This window comes from Perca flavescens, chromosome 15, assembly GCF_004354835.1.
Source record: "Perca flavescens isolate YP-PL-M2 chromosome 15, PFLA_1.0, whole genome shotgun sequence".
NCBI lineage: Eukaryota > Metazoa > Chordata > Actinopteri > Perciformes > Percidae > Perca > Perca flavescens.
The window spans coordinates 985,888-1,004,519 of record NC_041345.1 but is presented as its reverse complement, the minus strand read 5'-3'; the positions used below and the strand labels follow the sequence as shown (position 1 = coordinate 1,004,519).

The following is an 18,632-nucleotide window of genomic DNA, read 5'->3' as shown; positions in this document are numbered from 1 at the left end:
CAGCCAGGGTCAGTCTAGTAACTCTCCGTTGGCTTGCGAGCTGGAAAAACCAAACTCTAGTCAGGCCAATCACATTGTTTATAGAGTTGTTGGGCGGGGCTTATGGCTGCTGCTGCTGGTGACCAGAGGTCTTCTGGAAGACTTGCAGTTCAGCTTTTCATTGAGAAAAGAACAAAGAACGTCTCTGAAGTCATTCTTAAAAAAGGAAGATGTGTTGGGAGTTTTGCCGACCGGATACAGCAAAAGTCTATCAGCTAGCTTCGTTGCGCTATCCTATTATGTGCAGAGGGAATTTGACGGAAAAACTGATTATCCCGCCCCTTGGATTGAGCCCTGACTAATGGTGAGTTCCCAGACTGGCTTGTCAGGCTAGCTGAATACATAATTAGGCACACTTTACGCTTCCCCTCCCATCTCTTTATGGGAAACTCCCACATGCATATATGCATATGCGTGACACGGAAAAGCGCAATTTGGCATTTTCAGTTCCCGCAACAGGCAGTCTCAGTGTGACCTGTTTGTACATACCTCACCATGCTTTTACCTCAGTGCTGCCTGTTAGTACATACCTCACCATGCTTTTACCTCAGTGTGACCTGTTAGTACATACCTCACCATGCTTTTACCTCAGTGTGACCTGTTAGTACATACCTCACCATGCTTTTACCTCAGTGTGACCTGTTTGTACATACCTCACCATGCTTTTACCTCAGTGTGGCCTGTTTGTACATACCTCACCATGCTTTTACCTCAGTGTGACCTGTTAGTACATACCTCACCATGCTTTTACCTCAGTGTGGCCTGTTAGTACATACCTCACCATGCTTTTACCTCAGTGTGACCTGTTAGTACATACCTCACCACCTTTTACCTCAGTGCTTTCACCATGCTTTTACCTCAGTGTGACCTGTTAGTACATACCTCACCATGCTTTTACCTCAGTGTGACCTGTTAGTACATACCTCACCATGCTTTTACCTCAGTGTGACCTGTTAGTACATACCTCACCATGCTTTTACCTCAGTGTGGCCTGTTTGTACATACCTCACCATGCTGTTACGCTCACGTTGCGAAACAAATAAGCCTGAAGTGGCCGAACACGGCCCCTGGCAGGTTTTAATCCGGCCCGCGTATCAATTTAGGTTCACAATAAATGTCGTGCCGTAGTTGTGCACCAAAACAGAAAGACAGGAAACTGTTTTTCAAATGTCAACTACGCCACACTTAGAGCAGAATTTGGTAGATTTGCCGACTCCCCACAGAAGCAGAGAGAGTTTTTGAAATTAAAGCTGGGAAACAGGTTGCTGTGAGTCGACTTTTAAAATGTAATCTTTGATTTGCTAAATTCTCAGATTTCTTACGAACTATTTTCTGCCTTTTTTAGGGCTTTATGTGGACCAAACTGTAAGTGAGAAGACTATATGAGACATGGAATAATACAGCCAAAGATATTTTACTTTTTCTAAATAAAAGCATGGAAATACACTCTATATGTCTGGCCCTTGATGCGATCCTCCTTTTCCAGTGTGGCCCCTAGTGAAGTTCAGTTTGACATCCCTGCTGTAGGGGGTTAAATTGCGTTAAATATGGAAAAAGTAGGAACAAGGTTCATGGGTTTGTGGAACACTGTCAGCGTTAAAGTTAAAGTGAGTGCCACTACTGTCACAGCAGAGCATGGAAACTGTCAGGATGATTTAGGATGAAGTGTCATGGATAGTTACTCATCGAGGGAGCTGTGTTTTCTGTGCCAGCATCTTTGAGCGCTGTAGTCTCTGGTACTCACAGTTTCAGTCCATTAGGGGATCATCGGTCTGCAGAGGCACCGCTGTTCAGACTCACAGGGAAAGAATCGAGCACAATCATCTGATTAAAACCTCTGACACAAGCCTGATGCGCCTTTCAAAGAGAACAATAACGCTGTGAGCACCCAGCAATAATGGCTGCTAGTTTTGATCGCAGACATTGCTAGGCTGCAGTGAGTTTACCACAACCAGGGAGTCCATGCTTAAAGGAGGCCTATTATGCTTTTTTTTCATATTTCCTGTCATATTTAATCAATGTTACAATGTTGGATGTTCATGTTAAACGTTAACGTTAACCCCAGCCCTATCTGCCGGGGGTTTGATTTCTCCCTGCAGCTGAGGCTGTACGTTTATCTCTCCCGCTTCCGTTACAAATCTGCGGGAACCAATCACAAACTGGCTTATCCACCAGGTGCGCTATTGGCTGGTTTAACACGATGACGATAGAGAAGAGACCAAGCAGCTTCTTGTTTACATTCAACATGGATCAACCAGATCATTGGTCTGATTGGTTGAAGGACTATCCAATTGCATACAGAGTCATTTGAACTATATGCCCGTTGATCCCGCCTCTTGTGCAGTAGAAACTACAGAGCAGACTCCCCAGACTAATGTTCAATCTTAAAAAGATGAGCTTGGTCTGCTGATAGCCAGACTAGTTAAACGTGGCTAAAGCTTAAAAAAAACCGAGCTAACCATATTCCACGTGAGCCGAAATCTCAGATTTCCCACGGTTCTGAACACTCTGGTTTCCGATTCACATACCCTGCCACATGTGGCATCGTGCTCATGTCAGAGATAGCTGTAATCGTGGCTAGTGATGATAGATAGATAGATAGATAGATAGATAGATAGATAGATAGATAGATAGATAGATAGATAGATAGATAGATAGATACTTACTTTTTGGCATCCAGTAGCTTAGACCACCATAACACAAAAACACATATACATGCATTTATCAGACATACTATACATAAGAATAAAAATCACTCACAGAAATGCAATGACCATGATAAGGTGCTATGGTAGACTGTGTGCAATGGTGATAGTGCAAAAGTGAACAGTGCAGGGACTGAACAGTGCAGTATTATAACTAGAGTATTATTATATATTAATTATGACTATGAAATATTAACATATTAACTGACTGATTGAATAAGAATAAGAACAATATATAAAAGGAAATACGTTATAAGATGTACATGTTGTGACCACAGTCCAGATTGGGTAGGAGGGCTAGATTATATTAATTTCTGCCCAATTTCGGGGTCACATGTCCGGTTGTGTAGTATTTGGTTTAGAAGCCTGCACACCCTGAGTGTGTTTCTGTACTTCTTCATAACCGTCTAGTCCCGCACCACCTCAGGATTCTCCCCATAACCTATATGGCTCTACACGGTCAGGCACCTGATTATCTTGCCAACATAATTCACTTACGCACCCTGTCCTGGTCTCTCAAGTCTGTCAATCAAAATCTGCTATCCACGCCACGCACTCATCTGAAGACATGTGGGGATAGAGCATTTGAGGCGATGGGTTAGCCATTATAACCCTAACCCTGGCACCCAGACTAATGCTCTACCTACCAGCATTAGGTTGGCTGATGTGGATTGTTTTAAGGGACAGGTGAAGACTCACTTGTTCAGGCTAGCTTTTGGGTAGCCTATGTCTTTTATTTATTGATAATTGTATCTGTTGTATTTTATTTTATTGACTATTTTTACCATGTTTTTATCGTCTATGCATATTGTAAAGCACTTTGTGACTTAATAAACTTACTTACTTACTTACCTCAGGTTGTTTTCACAGCAGCTCCCCCCTGCTGCTCTCCCCCAGAACACTTATCAGTCCTCTCCATCTGGCGTCTAGCCCAGTCATTAGGAGACGGGCTACCGACAGTGTTGGGAAAGTACATTTTCTACATGAACTAGTTCAAAGTTCAGTTCACAAATTTTAAAATTAACTAGTTCAGTTCATAGTTCATACTTCAACTTTTTGAACTAAGTTCGCAGTTCCAAAAATGAACTAAGATCATAGTTCTTTTTTTCCATATGTTGCCGCGAGCTATTATTCTTCAAAACTATTGGCACAGCCCACGTAGAACCCCAGACAGCAATTATTTTATCAGTTTTAACACTGAAACTATGCGTCAGATTTCATCTTCATATCCAACCAGTTTGTTTTAGCCCTGGTTTTGGCCTGGAAGGCTCTGTAGAAATCTGGCACCCTATCGGACGAAGTTAAACTGAGAGAGCCAGACACCAGAATGAAGGAGTTCACGTTAACGTTCATCAGGCAGTACGTTCAGTTCACGTCGCCCAAAATATGACACCGGCTACCGGTGTGCTGGAGCGCGTCCTCGTGCCAATCCAGCATCTCCCCTGATTAGGAGATGTGCCTCAGGTGTGTTAGGAGGAGTCCTCAGTATCTGTGCCAGGCAAGCAACCACACAACCAGAAGCAAAACACTACACTATATAGCCTACTATAAAAATCAAAAAATAAACACTAGCTGCCTGGCAATACTTTGTGACAGAATTTGATTTGATTTATTTAATTGTATCAAGAATGCCATAGACATGAAGAGACATCTAATACAATCGGGGATAGAAACACAATAAAGTCCAGGACTTATTTCCATTGTGGTCCTGTGGTGTATTTTGTAGCGATGGTGCGTTGCTGTGTGGAGAGGAATCCGCTGACGCTGTTCTTGATTATAAAGGTTTATTTACATCAAGGAATTCAGCATCATTTTACAAGCTCTGAAGAGCCCGGAGAGGACCTCACCCCGATTCTCTGAATGGTCCTCTGAGGTTCTGCTGTTAACACATGGTATATATGTCCTAAACTTTGTGTAACATCAGGTGGGGGATGGAAGTAATAATTGACCAATGGCTACAAGCCAACTGGCCTTCTTTTTAACAAAGACATTTCAATCTTTTAGGCCCCACTGATAACACATTCCAGATGTTTCCAGAGAGGTGTCCTCTGAAAGTAGGATGAAGTTCATTTGAGGTCTCCCGTTGAATCTTAAGTACAAGTCATAAATGTTCAGATAAAGCTTAAATTCAAGTTATATAGAGACTGGTCAGATAAAAAAGGGTGTTAGTATACTTCAGTCCTCAACACATCAGGACAAGACACGTACAGAATGTGTGTTAAAAATTGACATGAAATAACAACATTTTCCTTAAATAAATAAAAATATAAACGGTAATTTGCCTTTTGTTCTATTCTGCAACCCTATCTAGTAACCAGGCCCAGAAAGTGTGTGATTTATGAATCTGAAAACGCTGCTATAATGGGTCTCCTTTAATGAGACAGATGATAATGTAAGTAAGGTGTCTAATTAATGAAATGTGCACGTTGTCTCTTGTGTGTGCAGATTCTCGTTGGAGAGCTCTGTGCCTTCTTCACCAAGGCAGAGGGAACCCAGGAGAAGACGATTGTCACCGCAGACTGCTGCTACTTCAACCCTTTACTGAGGCGCATCATACGCTTCCTAGGTGAACACGTGTTTTGGGACATATTTGTGTCTAAGTCACATGTGTCAAACTAAAGGCCCGCAGGCTCCTCTCAGGCATATCGGTTTAGATACATGATATATTTTGGCTCGCCTAGTTGTGCGCCAAAACCAAAAAGACTGGACTGTTTTCAAACTACAATTATGTTAACGGCTAAGGAGCTTTTGGTGATATACGTAGGGCTGGATGTCGACCCGAAATGCCACAAAAGTTGAAAACGGTGACAAAAAGCACTTGCAAAAAGTGATTTTTTTTTTTTTTTTTTTTTTTAAAGTGACAAAAACGTCAGAGAAAGCCACAAAAAAGTTGGACAGGGCTACAAAAATGACGAAAAAAAGCTAGAAAAATGTCAACAAACTTTTGAATAGGGGAGAGTGGGGGCGGTTATACAATTATATATTAAACCCATATATGTCACCTACTTGCCCATACTGCTGCAACATGTGTACATATGATAATATGAAAGTAATTTGTACTTAAATGGACCCCGAAAAATGTCCCCATATATGGGGACAGTTGCAACAGTCATTTAGATGTAATAAAACTCATATTTCAGCATAATTATTCAAATATCTTTTTTGTTTATTTGAGACCAGAGTTATTAAACCATTGAATTGCTTTTTATATCAATTTTATCTAATAGTCATTATTGTTGTCATGAGGGACAGTTGCAACACCATGTGTGGACAGTTGCATACAGTAGGGGCCTGGCAGCCATCTTAAAACTAGCGATGCTAGCCTAACACATTAGCTTTAACATATAGTACCTAAGTCTGTTAAGAGCTAAGAAACTGCACATTCAAACTATATAACGATAAAGATCAATACTTAAACAGTTTAGACAGTATGACAAAAAATCTGGTCATAAAAAAAGGAACGATGACATGTGGCTGTTACCTTCCAGAAAGATGGAGGGGCCTACTGAGCGTGTGCATTAGGAGTTTCCTGATTGGAGAAATCAGCAATGTTGCAACTGTCCCCACTCTCCCCTACTTTGTTCGATGTATGCATGTCAAAGATGGGGACTCAAGTCTGACACGTGGGACCCGATCCCCAGTCTCCTGGGTGAAAGTCCTGTGTCTGGCCCATCCTCCACCCCCCCTCCCCAACCAACCTCCCTATGCAGATTTTTGGGCTTTCATACTACTCACTACGGCATAAATTGACACGCAACTGCAAGGTAATGTAATAAAAAAAAATGTCTTTGATGGCCACTTCATGAGATCAGTCTGAACTAATAGTCAGTTCTCTAGTGTTCAGTGAGTTTATCAGAGCTTCTTTATTGAACAGATGCATCTGGAAACAATGAGACTGAGATTAGTCAACAGGTACACAGGTATTTTTAAAAAAAACAAAACAATGTTTTCACTCTTTTTTTTAAAAAGCAATCTGGTCCAATCCAAAAATGACTTGTGAACATCTCTGATGCATATCATTAAACTCTACATTTCTGGCCCTTGTTGTGATTCTCATTTCCATTGTGGCCCTCAGTGAAGTTGAGTTTGACACCTTCGGTCCAAGTCACATGTGTCAAACATGTGTCATGTGGCCCGTATATCAATTTGGGTTCACAATAGATTTTGGCCCTCCTAGTTGTGCGCCAAACCAAATACACAGGACAGTGTTTTTTTAAACTGCAGTTACGTGACATTCAAAGCAGAATATGGCAGATTTACCGACTCTGAGACTCCGAAATCCACCCAGAAGGAACTCTTTTGATGACTTTTGTAGGGCTTCATGTCAACAAAACTTTGCACCATGAGAGGTGCTGTGGTCTTCGTCGTCGCTGTCATTGTTAGTGTTATTTTATTTATTTTGTTGTTCCTTTTTGTTTTATATGTTTATCTCTGTGAAGCACTTTGGTAACCTTGTTGTTTGTTTAAATTGTGCTATATGAATAAAGTGGATTGGATTGGACAAAACTGCGACAAAAAGCGTACAAAAATGTCGGAAAAAGCAAAACATTTACAGATAAGTGACAAATGTCGGAAACGTCGGGGGAAAAAAATCAACAAAAATGAAGAAAAGAGCTACCAAAATGTAAAAAGAAAGTGAAATGCCGTAACAAAAGCACACCAATAAACTCCACGTCTGGCCCTTGGTGTGATTCTCTTTTTCCAGTGTGGCCTGTAGGAAAAGAGTCTTTTAAGAACCACCGGTCACTTCTCAAAGTTTCCCCTTTAAATATTGTGTTCGTTGAAAGGCAGACCAAGAAATAAATACTCAGGATTCGTTCAGTTAAACTAAAACAATCTTTAGTAAAATGATATTGCAAACAGATATTTCATATGCATATGGATCAGCCGCTCCTTCAGGACTTTCTCTCCCTAACCACCAACAAAGTCTTTCCGGGTCTGATACCGGACCTTCCTTTTCCCTTTTCTTTTATTCATCTTCCGGTTTCTCCTCCAGTCATTGCGTCTGGGCCGCCAATCGGTGTGATATCACTCAGACTTTCTGTCTCCAAGAAGAAAGAGAAATTGCGCGCTAGCCTCTCATTCTCTTCTTCTCTCACAGCCTAAAAATTGTCTTTTCCTTTAAGATACAGTACATACAAAAGTTTGGACACACCTTCTCATTCAATGCGTTTCCTTTTTATTTTCATGACTATTTACATTGTAGATTCTCACTGAAGGCATCAAAACTATGAATGAACACATATGGAATTATGTACTTAACAAAAAAGTGTGAAATAACTGAAAACATGTCTTATATTTTAGATTCCTCAAAGTAGTCACCCTTTGCTTTTTTATTAATAAGGGAAATAATTCCACTAATGAACCCTGACAAAGCACACCTGTGAAGGTAAAACCATTTCAGGTGACTACCTCATGAAGCTCATTGAGAGAACACCAAGGGTTTGCAGAGTTATCAAAAAAAGCAAAGGGTGGCTACTTTGAAGAATCTAAAATATAAGACATGTTTTCAGTTATTTCACACTTTTTTGTTAAGTACATAATTCCATATGTGTTCATTCATAGTTTTGATGCCTTCAGTGAGAATCTACAATGTAAATAGTCATGAAAATAAAAAGGAAACACATTGAATGAGAAGGTGTGTCCAAACTTTTGGCCTGTACTGTATTTCATTAGGTGCATTCTGCAAATGATTGTTCAACAAATCAGGAGCACTTTTGCTCCACTAAATTTTAACCTGTCTTATCTTACACATGCCAGACAGGAGGAGACAGCGAGGCCATCCCAGGCTACAGGACAGTCTTATTCTAAACCCAACAGATTTCTACAGGCCCCCAGTGAGAATGAGTTTGACACCTTTGGTCTAAGTGCGAGAAAACAAAAAAAAGATCAAGACAGCATGAAAGGAAAGGTAGACTTGTGAGAATGTGATCCGCTTCACTTCAGAGTTTGTGTAGCAGAGCTCGTGCACCTACCGTAGCTGTTGATTGGCTGATGAACTGTGATATAATCTCAGAGGTTAGATATTCGCTCGTGAATACTGAGCAGCCTGAGCCGAACGAGGTGAAGTGGAGGCTTCTCGTTGCAATTTCACACCTCAGCTGATAAAAATGTGTTGCAGCTATTTTAGGAAAAGAAAAACTTATCACCCGTTTTTATCTCAAAGTGCTGTTACATGTTGAAATCGTTCCAACATCTATTCTGCTTTTCTTCATCTTCTGATGTATCTTTAACCACCCTACACACACACACACACACACACACACACACACACACACACACACACACACACAGACACACACACAGACACACACAGGCACACACACAGACAAACACACACACACACACACACACACACACACACACACACACACACACACACACACACACACAACACTAACACACAGACACACACACACACACACACACACAGACACACACACACAGACAAACTAACACACAGACACACACACACACACACACACACACACACAAACTAACACACAGACACAACACCCCTTCTGTCTGCCTGTTTGTGTGTGTGTGTGTGTGTGTTTGTCTGTGTGTGTGTGTCTGTGTGTGTCTGTGTGTGTCTGTGTGTGTCTGTGTGTGTGTGTGTGTGTGTGTGTGTGTGTGTGTGTGTGTGTGTGTGTGTGTGTGTGTGTGTGTGTGTGAGAATCTTTGTAGGGTTAGGGTTAGACCTGTATCTGATCAGTATGCATACGCTCTTGTTGATTGCAATATCATTCCCTAAAGCTTGTTATAAGCTCTTATTTTCTGTAATATCATTTACTAAAGCTTATTATAAACTCTTACATTCTGTAATATCATTCACTAAAGCTTGTTATAAACTCTTATATTCTGTAATATCATTCACTAAAGCTTGTTATAAACTCTTATATTCTGTAATATCATTCACTAAAGCTTATTATAAACTCTTATATTCTGTAATATCATTTACTAAAGCTTGTTATAAGCTCTTATATTCTGTAATATCATTCACTAAAGCTTATTATAAACTCTTATATTCTGTAATATCATTCACTAAAGCTTGTTATAAGCTCTTATATTCTGTAATATCATTCACTAAAGCTTGTTATAAGCTCTTATATTCTGTAATATCATTCACTAAAGCTTGTTATAAGCTCTTATTTTCTGTAATATCATTTACTAAAGCTTATTATAAACTCTTATATTCTGTAATATCATTCACTAAAGCTTGTTATAAACTCTTATATTCTGTAATATCATTCACTAAAGCTTGTTATAAACTCTTATATTCTGTAATATCATTCACTAAAGCTTATTATAAACTCTTATATTCTGTAATATCATTGACTAAAGCTTGTTATAAGCTCTTATATTCTGTAATATCATTCACTAAAGCTTATTATAAACTCTTATATTCTGTAATATCATTCACTAAAGCTTGTTATAAGCTCTTATATTCTGTAATATCATTCACTAAAGCTTGTTATAAGCTCTTATATTCTGTAATATCATTCACTAAAGCTTGTTATAAGCTCTTATATTCTTTAATATCATTTACTAAAGCTTATTATAAACTCTTATATTCTGTAATATCATTCACTAAAGCTTGTTATAAACTCTTATATTCTGTAATATCATTCACTAAAGCTTGTTATAAGCTCTTATATTCTTTAATATCATTTACTAAAGCTTATTATAAACTCTTATATTCTGTAATATCATTTACTAAAGCTTGTTATAAGCTCTTATATTCTGTAATATCATTCACTAAAGCTTGTTATAAGCTCTTATATTCTGTAATATCATTTACTAAAGCTTGTTATAAGCTCTTATATTCTGTAATATCATTCACTAAAGCTTGTTATAAGTTCTTATATTCTGTGATATCATTCACTAAAGCTTGTTTTTAACTTTAACTGAACCAATCCTGAGTTTTATTTCTCTGATAACCAGTAAAGACTTTTCAGGGCGTAGTGAGCATAGAACTGGAGTCAGATTAAGTCTGGCCTTTTTTAGGGCCAGACCGGTCACTGGTCACATTTTAGAATAAAATCCTACTACGCCCAGCCCTATTTTATACCACTTCTCTGAAATCATTCCAACAAACTTTTGTGCGTTACTACAGTACAGGCCAAAAGTTTGTTTATTTTCATGACTATTTCCATTGTAGATTCTCACTGAAGGCATCAAAACTATGAATGAACACATATGGAATTATGTACTTAACAAAAAAGTGTGAAATAACTGAAAACATGTCTTATATTTTAGATTCTTCAAAGTAGCCACCCTTTGCTTTTTTTATTAATAAGGGAAATAATTCCACTAATGAACCCTGACAAAGCACACCTGTGAAGGTAAAACCATTTCAGGTGACTACCTCATGAAGCTCATTGAGAGAACACCAAGGGTTTGCAGAGTTATCAAAAAAAAGCAAAGGGTGGCTACTTTGAAGAATCTAAAATATAAGACATGTTTTCAGTTATTTCACACTTTTTTGTTAAGTACATAATTCCATATGTGTTCATTCATAGTTTTGATGCCTTCAGTGAGAATCTACAATGTAAATAGTCATGAAAATAAAAAGGAAACACATTGAATGAGAAGGTGAGTCCAAACTTTTGGCCTGTACTGTATATCTTCTGATATATCTTTCTCTCCCTTTTTGTCTCTTTGCCCCCATCTCTCCTCCCCAGGTGTCTATGCCTTCGGCCTGTTCACCACCACCATCTTCGCCAACGCGGGCCAGGTAGTGACAGGAAACCAGACGCCTCACTTCCTGTCTGCCTGCCGACCGAACTACACGGCGCTGGGCTGCCAGTCCACCATGCAGTACATCGCCGAGCGCCGCGCCTGCACAGGGAACCCGCTGATCGTCATGTCCGCGCGGAAGTCCTTCCCGTCCAAGGACGCAGCGCTCAGCGTGTACTCTGCCGTGTACACCGCGGTAGGTCTGAGCACGCCGGAGCACACGCTCCGCACTTCGGTTGATGTATAACCCGATGCACCACAGAAACCATCTGAGATGCCGTTTACCGATTTAAGAGAAAATCCGATGAGATCGAGCGTACAAACTTTATGTCGATTGTCACAACCCGGCTCAATGCATGTGACAAAGAGGGGAGACCAAACAGGTTAAAATGCCAATAAAGTGTTTATTGTAAAGTACACAAACTACTATTAAGAAAAGAAATCAAAACAGATGTGGAATCAATGTTATCAGTAGTGTGTGTGTGTGTGTGTGTCTCTGTGTGTGTGTTTCTGTGTGTGTGTGTGTGTGTGTTTCCTGTCGGTCTCTCTGCAGATGTACGTGACTCTGGTGTTTAAGACCAAAGGCACGCGGCTGACCAAGCCCACCATCAGCCTGGCTCTGCTGTGCCTGGCCACGCTGGTGGGCGTGGTCCGGGTGGCCGAGTACCGAAACCACTGGGGGGACGTCCTGGCGGGATTCTTCACCGGGGGGGCCATCGCGGTGTTCTTGGTGAGAGACTAGACTGGACTGGAAGATGTTCTGAAAGTGTCCTTGTTGGATTTCCCACATGAAGATTGGTTTACGTTTACATTAGAGATGTTCCGATACCGTGCAAATGTGCACCTGAGAGTTTTGTGTGTGTGTGTGTGTGTGTGTGTGTGTGTGTGTGTGTGTGTGTGTGTGTGTGTGTGTGTGTGTGTGTGTGTGTGTGTGTGTGTGTGTGCGTGCATGCGTGTGTGTTTGTTGAAGTATACAGTAATTTGTGTGTGCGTGTCTGTGTGTGTGCGTGTGTGTGTTGAAGAATACAGTAATTTGTGTGTGCGTGTCTGTGTGTGTGCGTGTGTGTGTTGAAGAATACAGTAATTTGTGTGTGCGTGTCTGTGTGTGTGCGTGTGTGTGTTGAAGAATACAGTAATTTGTGCGTGCGTGTCTGTGCATAATTGTATGTATATGGGGGAGAGGGATCAGTTGTTGTTGGAGCAGTTAGGCTTGCGAGTGATGTCGGGGACTACCGATGAAAATTAGCACTTTTGAGCTAACTCGGGGACATTTACATTGTTTTAATGTTGATTAATGTTCATTGTCCCCTTTCAAATAAAGAAATCATCATCATGTATTTGTGAATGTATTTTGTGTTTTGTATTTACTGTTTAATTGTTTTAAGGACCCCCTCGAAAAGGGGTTATCATACTAATAAATACATCTCCCACCTAGTCTCTCTCTCTCTCCCTCTCCAGGTGACTTGTGTGATTAACAGCTTCCAGCAGATGCTGCCGAGTCCTCTCCCACTGCGAGCCCAGAGGCCTGATTCTGTGCTGGGCATGCCCATGCTGACGCTGCCCTGTGTGGAGAGTCCACTCGAAAAGTTAAGTGGCCCTCAGGTAAGAGGCAGGGGTGGGTAAGAGGGGCTGAGATACACACCCCCCCTTGTCTCTTACCTGAATCCGTTGTCCTTCCAAAACATGCATGCTCCGAGCCCCACCTGCACACTGTGTACCAACACAGACATCCAAGTTAACCCTTTTAGGTCAGCGGGGTCAAACCCAACTTCACTAAGGGGCCACACTGGAAAATCAATCAGTCAATCAATCAAAATGTATTCATATAGCACTTTACAACATCCAGCAGGTATCCAAAGTGCTTAACATCAGAAACACATATCATACAATAGAAATAATGAACATAGAAAACAGTAAAATCAGAAAAGGTTACAAAGAGACAAAAGAATGAAATTGTCACACCACTGCTACGTATTAAAGGCCAGATGAAACAGATAAGTTTCGAGTTTGGACTTAAAGAGATCTACATCTGTAATAGAGTGAATATCGGGGGGTAACTTGTTCCAGAGTCTCGGGGCAGATCACCCCACCGTTTATACCTTGACCTCGGCACTTCTAAAACTCGCTGATTTGAAGAACGCAATGACCGGTTGCGCTCACGGAAAGTTAAAATTTCAGACAAATACTCCGGGGCCAGACCATTTAAGGCAGGGGTGTCAAACTCATTTTCTCTAAAGGCCAAACTGGAAAAAAAGAATCCCATCAAGAGCCAGACATGTCCATTTTATTGACATGCTTTATTTAAATCGAACAAGGTCAAACATGTGTATTATTGCATGTCTCGTATAGTCTTCTCACTTACAGTTTGGTCGACATAAAGCCCCAAAAAATGTAACTTAGCCATCAAAGAAAAAAGCGACACAAAAATATTGGAAAAAAAGTATCAAAAAATGCGACAGAAACGTCTGAAAAAGTGGCAAAAATGCTGAAAACAGCACCAACAGTGTTGGCAAAAGAGACAAAAACTTCCGATAAAGCAACAAAAACAAGCTGGGCCAAAATATATTATGAACCTAAATTGATTTGCGAAAGCAAACAATAAAATCTTAAAATCGATTCTAAAACGCACAGGGAGCCGATGTAGAGTATTTCTTTATTTATTTTCAAGGATAACCCCTTGAGATGCATCTCATTTTTGAGGGGTTCCTTTAAGATACAAAAGAAACCAACATCAAGATGGAGAATAATAATTAAAATAAATACAGCACAAGACAATAACAACCATTTAAATACAACATTCACATTCATATACACGCACTCACTAACAATGCTCCCACAAACCTAATCCCTTCCCTTTAGCCCATACCATAATCTAAGTCAAACAGTGAGCCATCTGCGAAAATGCAAATACAGAAACAAGATATAAATATATTTATGCACTTCACTATCGCATGCAGGTACATAAATGCTAACATGTACAGTATATGAGAAAAGAAAGAAAAAATAAATAAATAAAAAGAAAGAGATCAGAAACAGGAACAAAATATTTGAGTGTGGAGAAGGCCAAAGGTTTGGACTCACCTTCTCATTCAATGTGTTTCCTTTTTATTTTCATGACTATTTACATTGTAGATTCTCACTGAAGGCATCAAAACTATGAATGAACACATATGGAATTATGTACTTAACAAAAAAGTGTGAAATAAGTGAAAACATGTCTTATATTTTAGATTCTTCAAAGTAGCCACCCTTTGCTTTTTTATCAATAAGACATGTTTTCAGTTATTTCACACTTTTTTGTTAAGTACATAATTCCATATGTGTTCATTCATAGTTTTGATGCTTTCAGTGAGAATGTATGTATGTATCTACAATGTAAATAGTCATGAAAATAAAAAGGAAACACATTGAATGAGAAGGTGTGTCCAAACTTTTGGCCTGTACTGTAGATGTATTTGTTAAAAAGCGAGCAGCAGCATTTTTGCACAAGTTGAAGACGTGAGCTGAAAAAGGAGGGTTAGCGAAAAGGGCCAGACATATAGAGTTTATAAAGTCAAATATCTTTGACTGTATTATTCCATGTCTGAAATTAGTCTTCTCACTTACAACCTGTACTAATCTGGTCCACATAAAGCCTTAAAAAAGGCAGCAAATAGTTCTTTAAAAATCTGAGAATCTGACAAAACGAAGATTACATTTTAAAAGTCGACCCACAGAAACCTGTTTCCCAGCTTTCCAAGTGAATCCTTTTAGGCTACATTTACACAACCAGAGCAGATTCAGGAGTAAATACCATAGCAGGGGGAATGAGAGGGGGGAACGCCAGAGCAGGGGGAATGAGAGGGAAACATCAGAGCAGGGGGAATGAGAGGGGGAAATGCCAGAGTAGGGGGAACACCAGAGCAGGGGGAATGAGAGGGGGAAACATCAGAGCAGGGGGAATGAGAGGGGGAAACATCAGAGCAGGGGGAATGAGAGGGGGAAACATCAGAGCAGGGGGAATGAGAGGGGGAAATGCCAGAGTAGGGGGAATGAGAGGGAGAAACACAAGAGCAGGGGGAATGAGAAGGGAGAACACCAGAGCAGGGGGAATGAGAGGGGGAAATGCCAGAGCAGGGGGAATGAGAGGGGGGAACACCAGAGCAGGGGGAATGAGAGGGCGAAATGCCAGAGCAGGGGGAATGAGCGGGGGAAACACCAGAGCAGGGAGAATGAGAGAGGCAAACACCAGAGCAGGGGGAATGAGAGGGGGGAAACATCAGAGCAGGGGGAATGAGAGGGGGAAACATCAGAGCAGGGGGAATGAGAGGGGGAAACATCAGAGCAGGGGGAATGAGAGGGGGAAATGCCAGAGTAGGGGGAATGAGAGGGAGAAACACAAGAGCAGGGGGAATGAGAAGGGAGAACACCAGAGCAGGGGGAATGAGAGGGGGAAATGCCAGAGCAGGGGGGAATGAGAGGGGGAACACCAGAGCAGGGGGAATGAGAGGGCGAAATGCCAGAGCAGGGGGAATGAGCGGGGGAAACACCAGAGCAGGGAGAATGAGAGAGGCAAACACCAGAGCAGGGGGAATGAGAGGGAGAAACACAAGCGCAGGGGGAATGAGAGGGGGGGAAACACCAGAGCAGGGGGAATGAGATGCGGAAGCACCAGAGCAGGGGGAATGAGATGCGGAAGCACCAGAGCAGGGGGAATGAGATGCGGAAGCACCAGAGCAGGGGGAATGAGATGCGGAAGCACCAGAGCAGGGGGAATGAGAGGGGGAAATGCCTGAGCAGGGGAAACACCAGAGCAGGGGGAATGAGATGCGGAAGCACCAGAGCAGGGGGAATGAGATGTTGTGTGTCCTGTGTGGTCTGTCAGCGTCACTAACCCTCACCTGACTCCCTCTTCTCCTCTGTCTCCCACCTTCCCTCTCTCCTCCAGCATCCTGCACTCCCTTCCTCCTCCTTTTCCTCTCCTCCTTACCACGCCTTCGTCCAACCATTCTGACCAACTTTAAATCCTCCTCCTCCTCCTCTCCTCCTCCTTCCTTCCTCTCCTCCTCCTCCCTTCCTCTCCTCCTCCTCCCTTCCTCTCCTCCTCTCCTCCTCTCCTCCTTAAAATGCCTACGTCCAACCATTCTGACCAACTTTGAATCCTCTCACTCCTCTCTCTCTCCCTCCTCCCTCTCTCACTCCTCTCTCTCCTCTCTCTCTCCCTCTCTCTCTCACTCCTCCCTGTCTCACTCCTCTCTCTCACTCCTCTCTCCCTCTCTGTCTCACTCCTCTCTCTCTCCCTCTCTCTCTCACTCCTCCCTGTCTCACTCCTCTCTTTCTCTCCTCTCTCTCTCCCTCTCTGTCTCACTCCTCTCTCTCTCCTCTCTCTCTCCCTCTCTCACTCCTCTCACTATCACCTGTCATCTGTCTCCTTTGTTTCTGTTTTTTCGGCTCCTGTTTTTCGGCTCCTCTTCCTTCGCACCTCATCCCGTGCATTGCTCTTGATTATTCTTTTCTTCACTTTTTTCTCTCTCTCTCTCTCCTCTCTCCTTTGCCTCTCCTCTCTATCTCTCCTTTTCTCTCTCTCTCCTTCCCTCTCTCTCTCCTTCTCTCTCTCTCTCTCTCTCCTCTCTCCTTTGCCTCTCCTTTCTCTCTCTCCTTCCCTCTCTATCTATCTCTCTCTCTCCTTCTCTCTCTCTCTCCTCTCTCTCTCTCCTTCTCTCTCTATCTATCTCTCTCTCTCTCTCTCTCCTTTGCCTCCCCTCTATCTCTCTCCTCTCACTCTCTCCTTCTCTCTCTCCTCTCTCTCCTTCTCTCTCTCTCTATCTATCTCTCTCTCTCTCCTTCTCTCTCTTTCCTCTCTCTCTCTCCTTCTCTCTCTCTCTCTCCTTCTCTCTCTCTCCATCTCTGTCTCCCCCTCTCTCTCTCTCTCTTTCTTACTCCTCTCTTTCCCCTGCAGACTCCGCGTGGATCTCCGTTCACCGAGATCACATGACCATCAGCCCTATCGGTTCCCCCCCCACCACCCCCGATGTCCTCATACCGTCTCGCTCCATTTCCAGCGAAGTCTAGACCAATCAGAGGAGGAGGAGCACTCGCCGCGCTGCACCGCCCATCCGGCCGGGCGGTACGCCACGTTGCATCGCTCTTATTCCACGCAGGTCTAGACCTCCCGACACACACACACACACACATATATATATATATATATATATATATATATACATATACACACACACAGTACAGGCCAAAATTTTGGACACACCTTCTCATTCAATGTGTTTCCTTTTTATTTTCATGACTATTTACATTGTAGATTCTCACTGAAGGCATCAAAACTATGAATGAACACATATGGAATTATGTACTTAACAAAAAAGTGTGAAATAACTGAAAACATGTCTTATATTTTAGATTCTTCAAAGTAGCCACCCTTTGCTTTTTTATTAATAAGGGAAATAATTCCACTAATTAACCCTGACAAAGCACACCTGTGAAGGTAAAACCATTTCAGGTGACTACCTCATGAAGCTCATTGAGAGAACACCAAGGGTTTGCAGAGTTATCAAAAAAAAAAAGCAAAGGGTGGCTACTTTGAAGAATCTAAAATATAAGACATGTTTTCAGTTATTTCACACTTTTTGTTAAGTACATAATTCCATATGTGTTCATTCATAGTTTTGATGCCTTCAGTGAGAATCTACAATGTAAATAGTCATAAAAACAAAAAGGAAACACATTGATTGAGAAGGTGTGTCCAAACTTTTGGCCTGTACTGTATACATATATATACATACACACACATACATACATATATATATATATATATATATATATATATATATATATATATATGTGTGACAGTATCTTTGTGGGGACCCGTCATTGACATAATTCATTCCCCAACCCTAACCATAACCATCACAACTAAATGCCTAACCTTAACCCTTACCCTCACCTTAACCCTCAAACAGCCCTTTAAACTTGTGGGGTCCAGCATTTTGGGCCCCACAAAGCTGTCGGGACCCCACAAGTATACTGGACTCCCGGTTTTTGGACCCCATGAATATAGTCACACACACACACACACACACACCCACACATACACACACCACCCTGTTGCCCTCTCAACCCCCCAGGGAACCGATAGGCTAACTCTTCAAAGACTTG

General features: G+C 41.6%; 1 protein-coding gene across 1 annotated transcript in view; it reads left to right on the top strand.

Moving 5' to 3' along the window:
* The window catches only part of LOC114569956 (phospholipid phosphatase-related protein type 5), a 100,765-nt gene extending 83,231 nt beyond the window's left edge, over positions 1-17,534 (top strand). The window contains 6 exon segments of the mRNA XM_075447451.1: positions 5,190-5,310; positions 11,429-11,679; positions 12,037-12,213; positions 12,942-13,069; positions 17,422-17,479; positions 17,481-17,534. Coding sequence (XP_075303566.1) covers positions 5,190-5,310; positions 11,429-11,679; positions 12,037-12,213; positions 12,942-13,069; positions 17,422-17,479; positions 17,481-17,534 — 789 coding nt within the window.
* Positions 17,535-18,632: the final 1,098 nt, after the last annotated feature.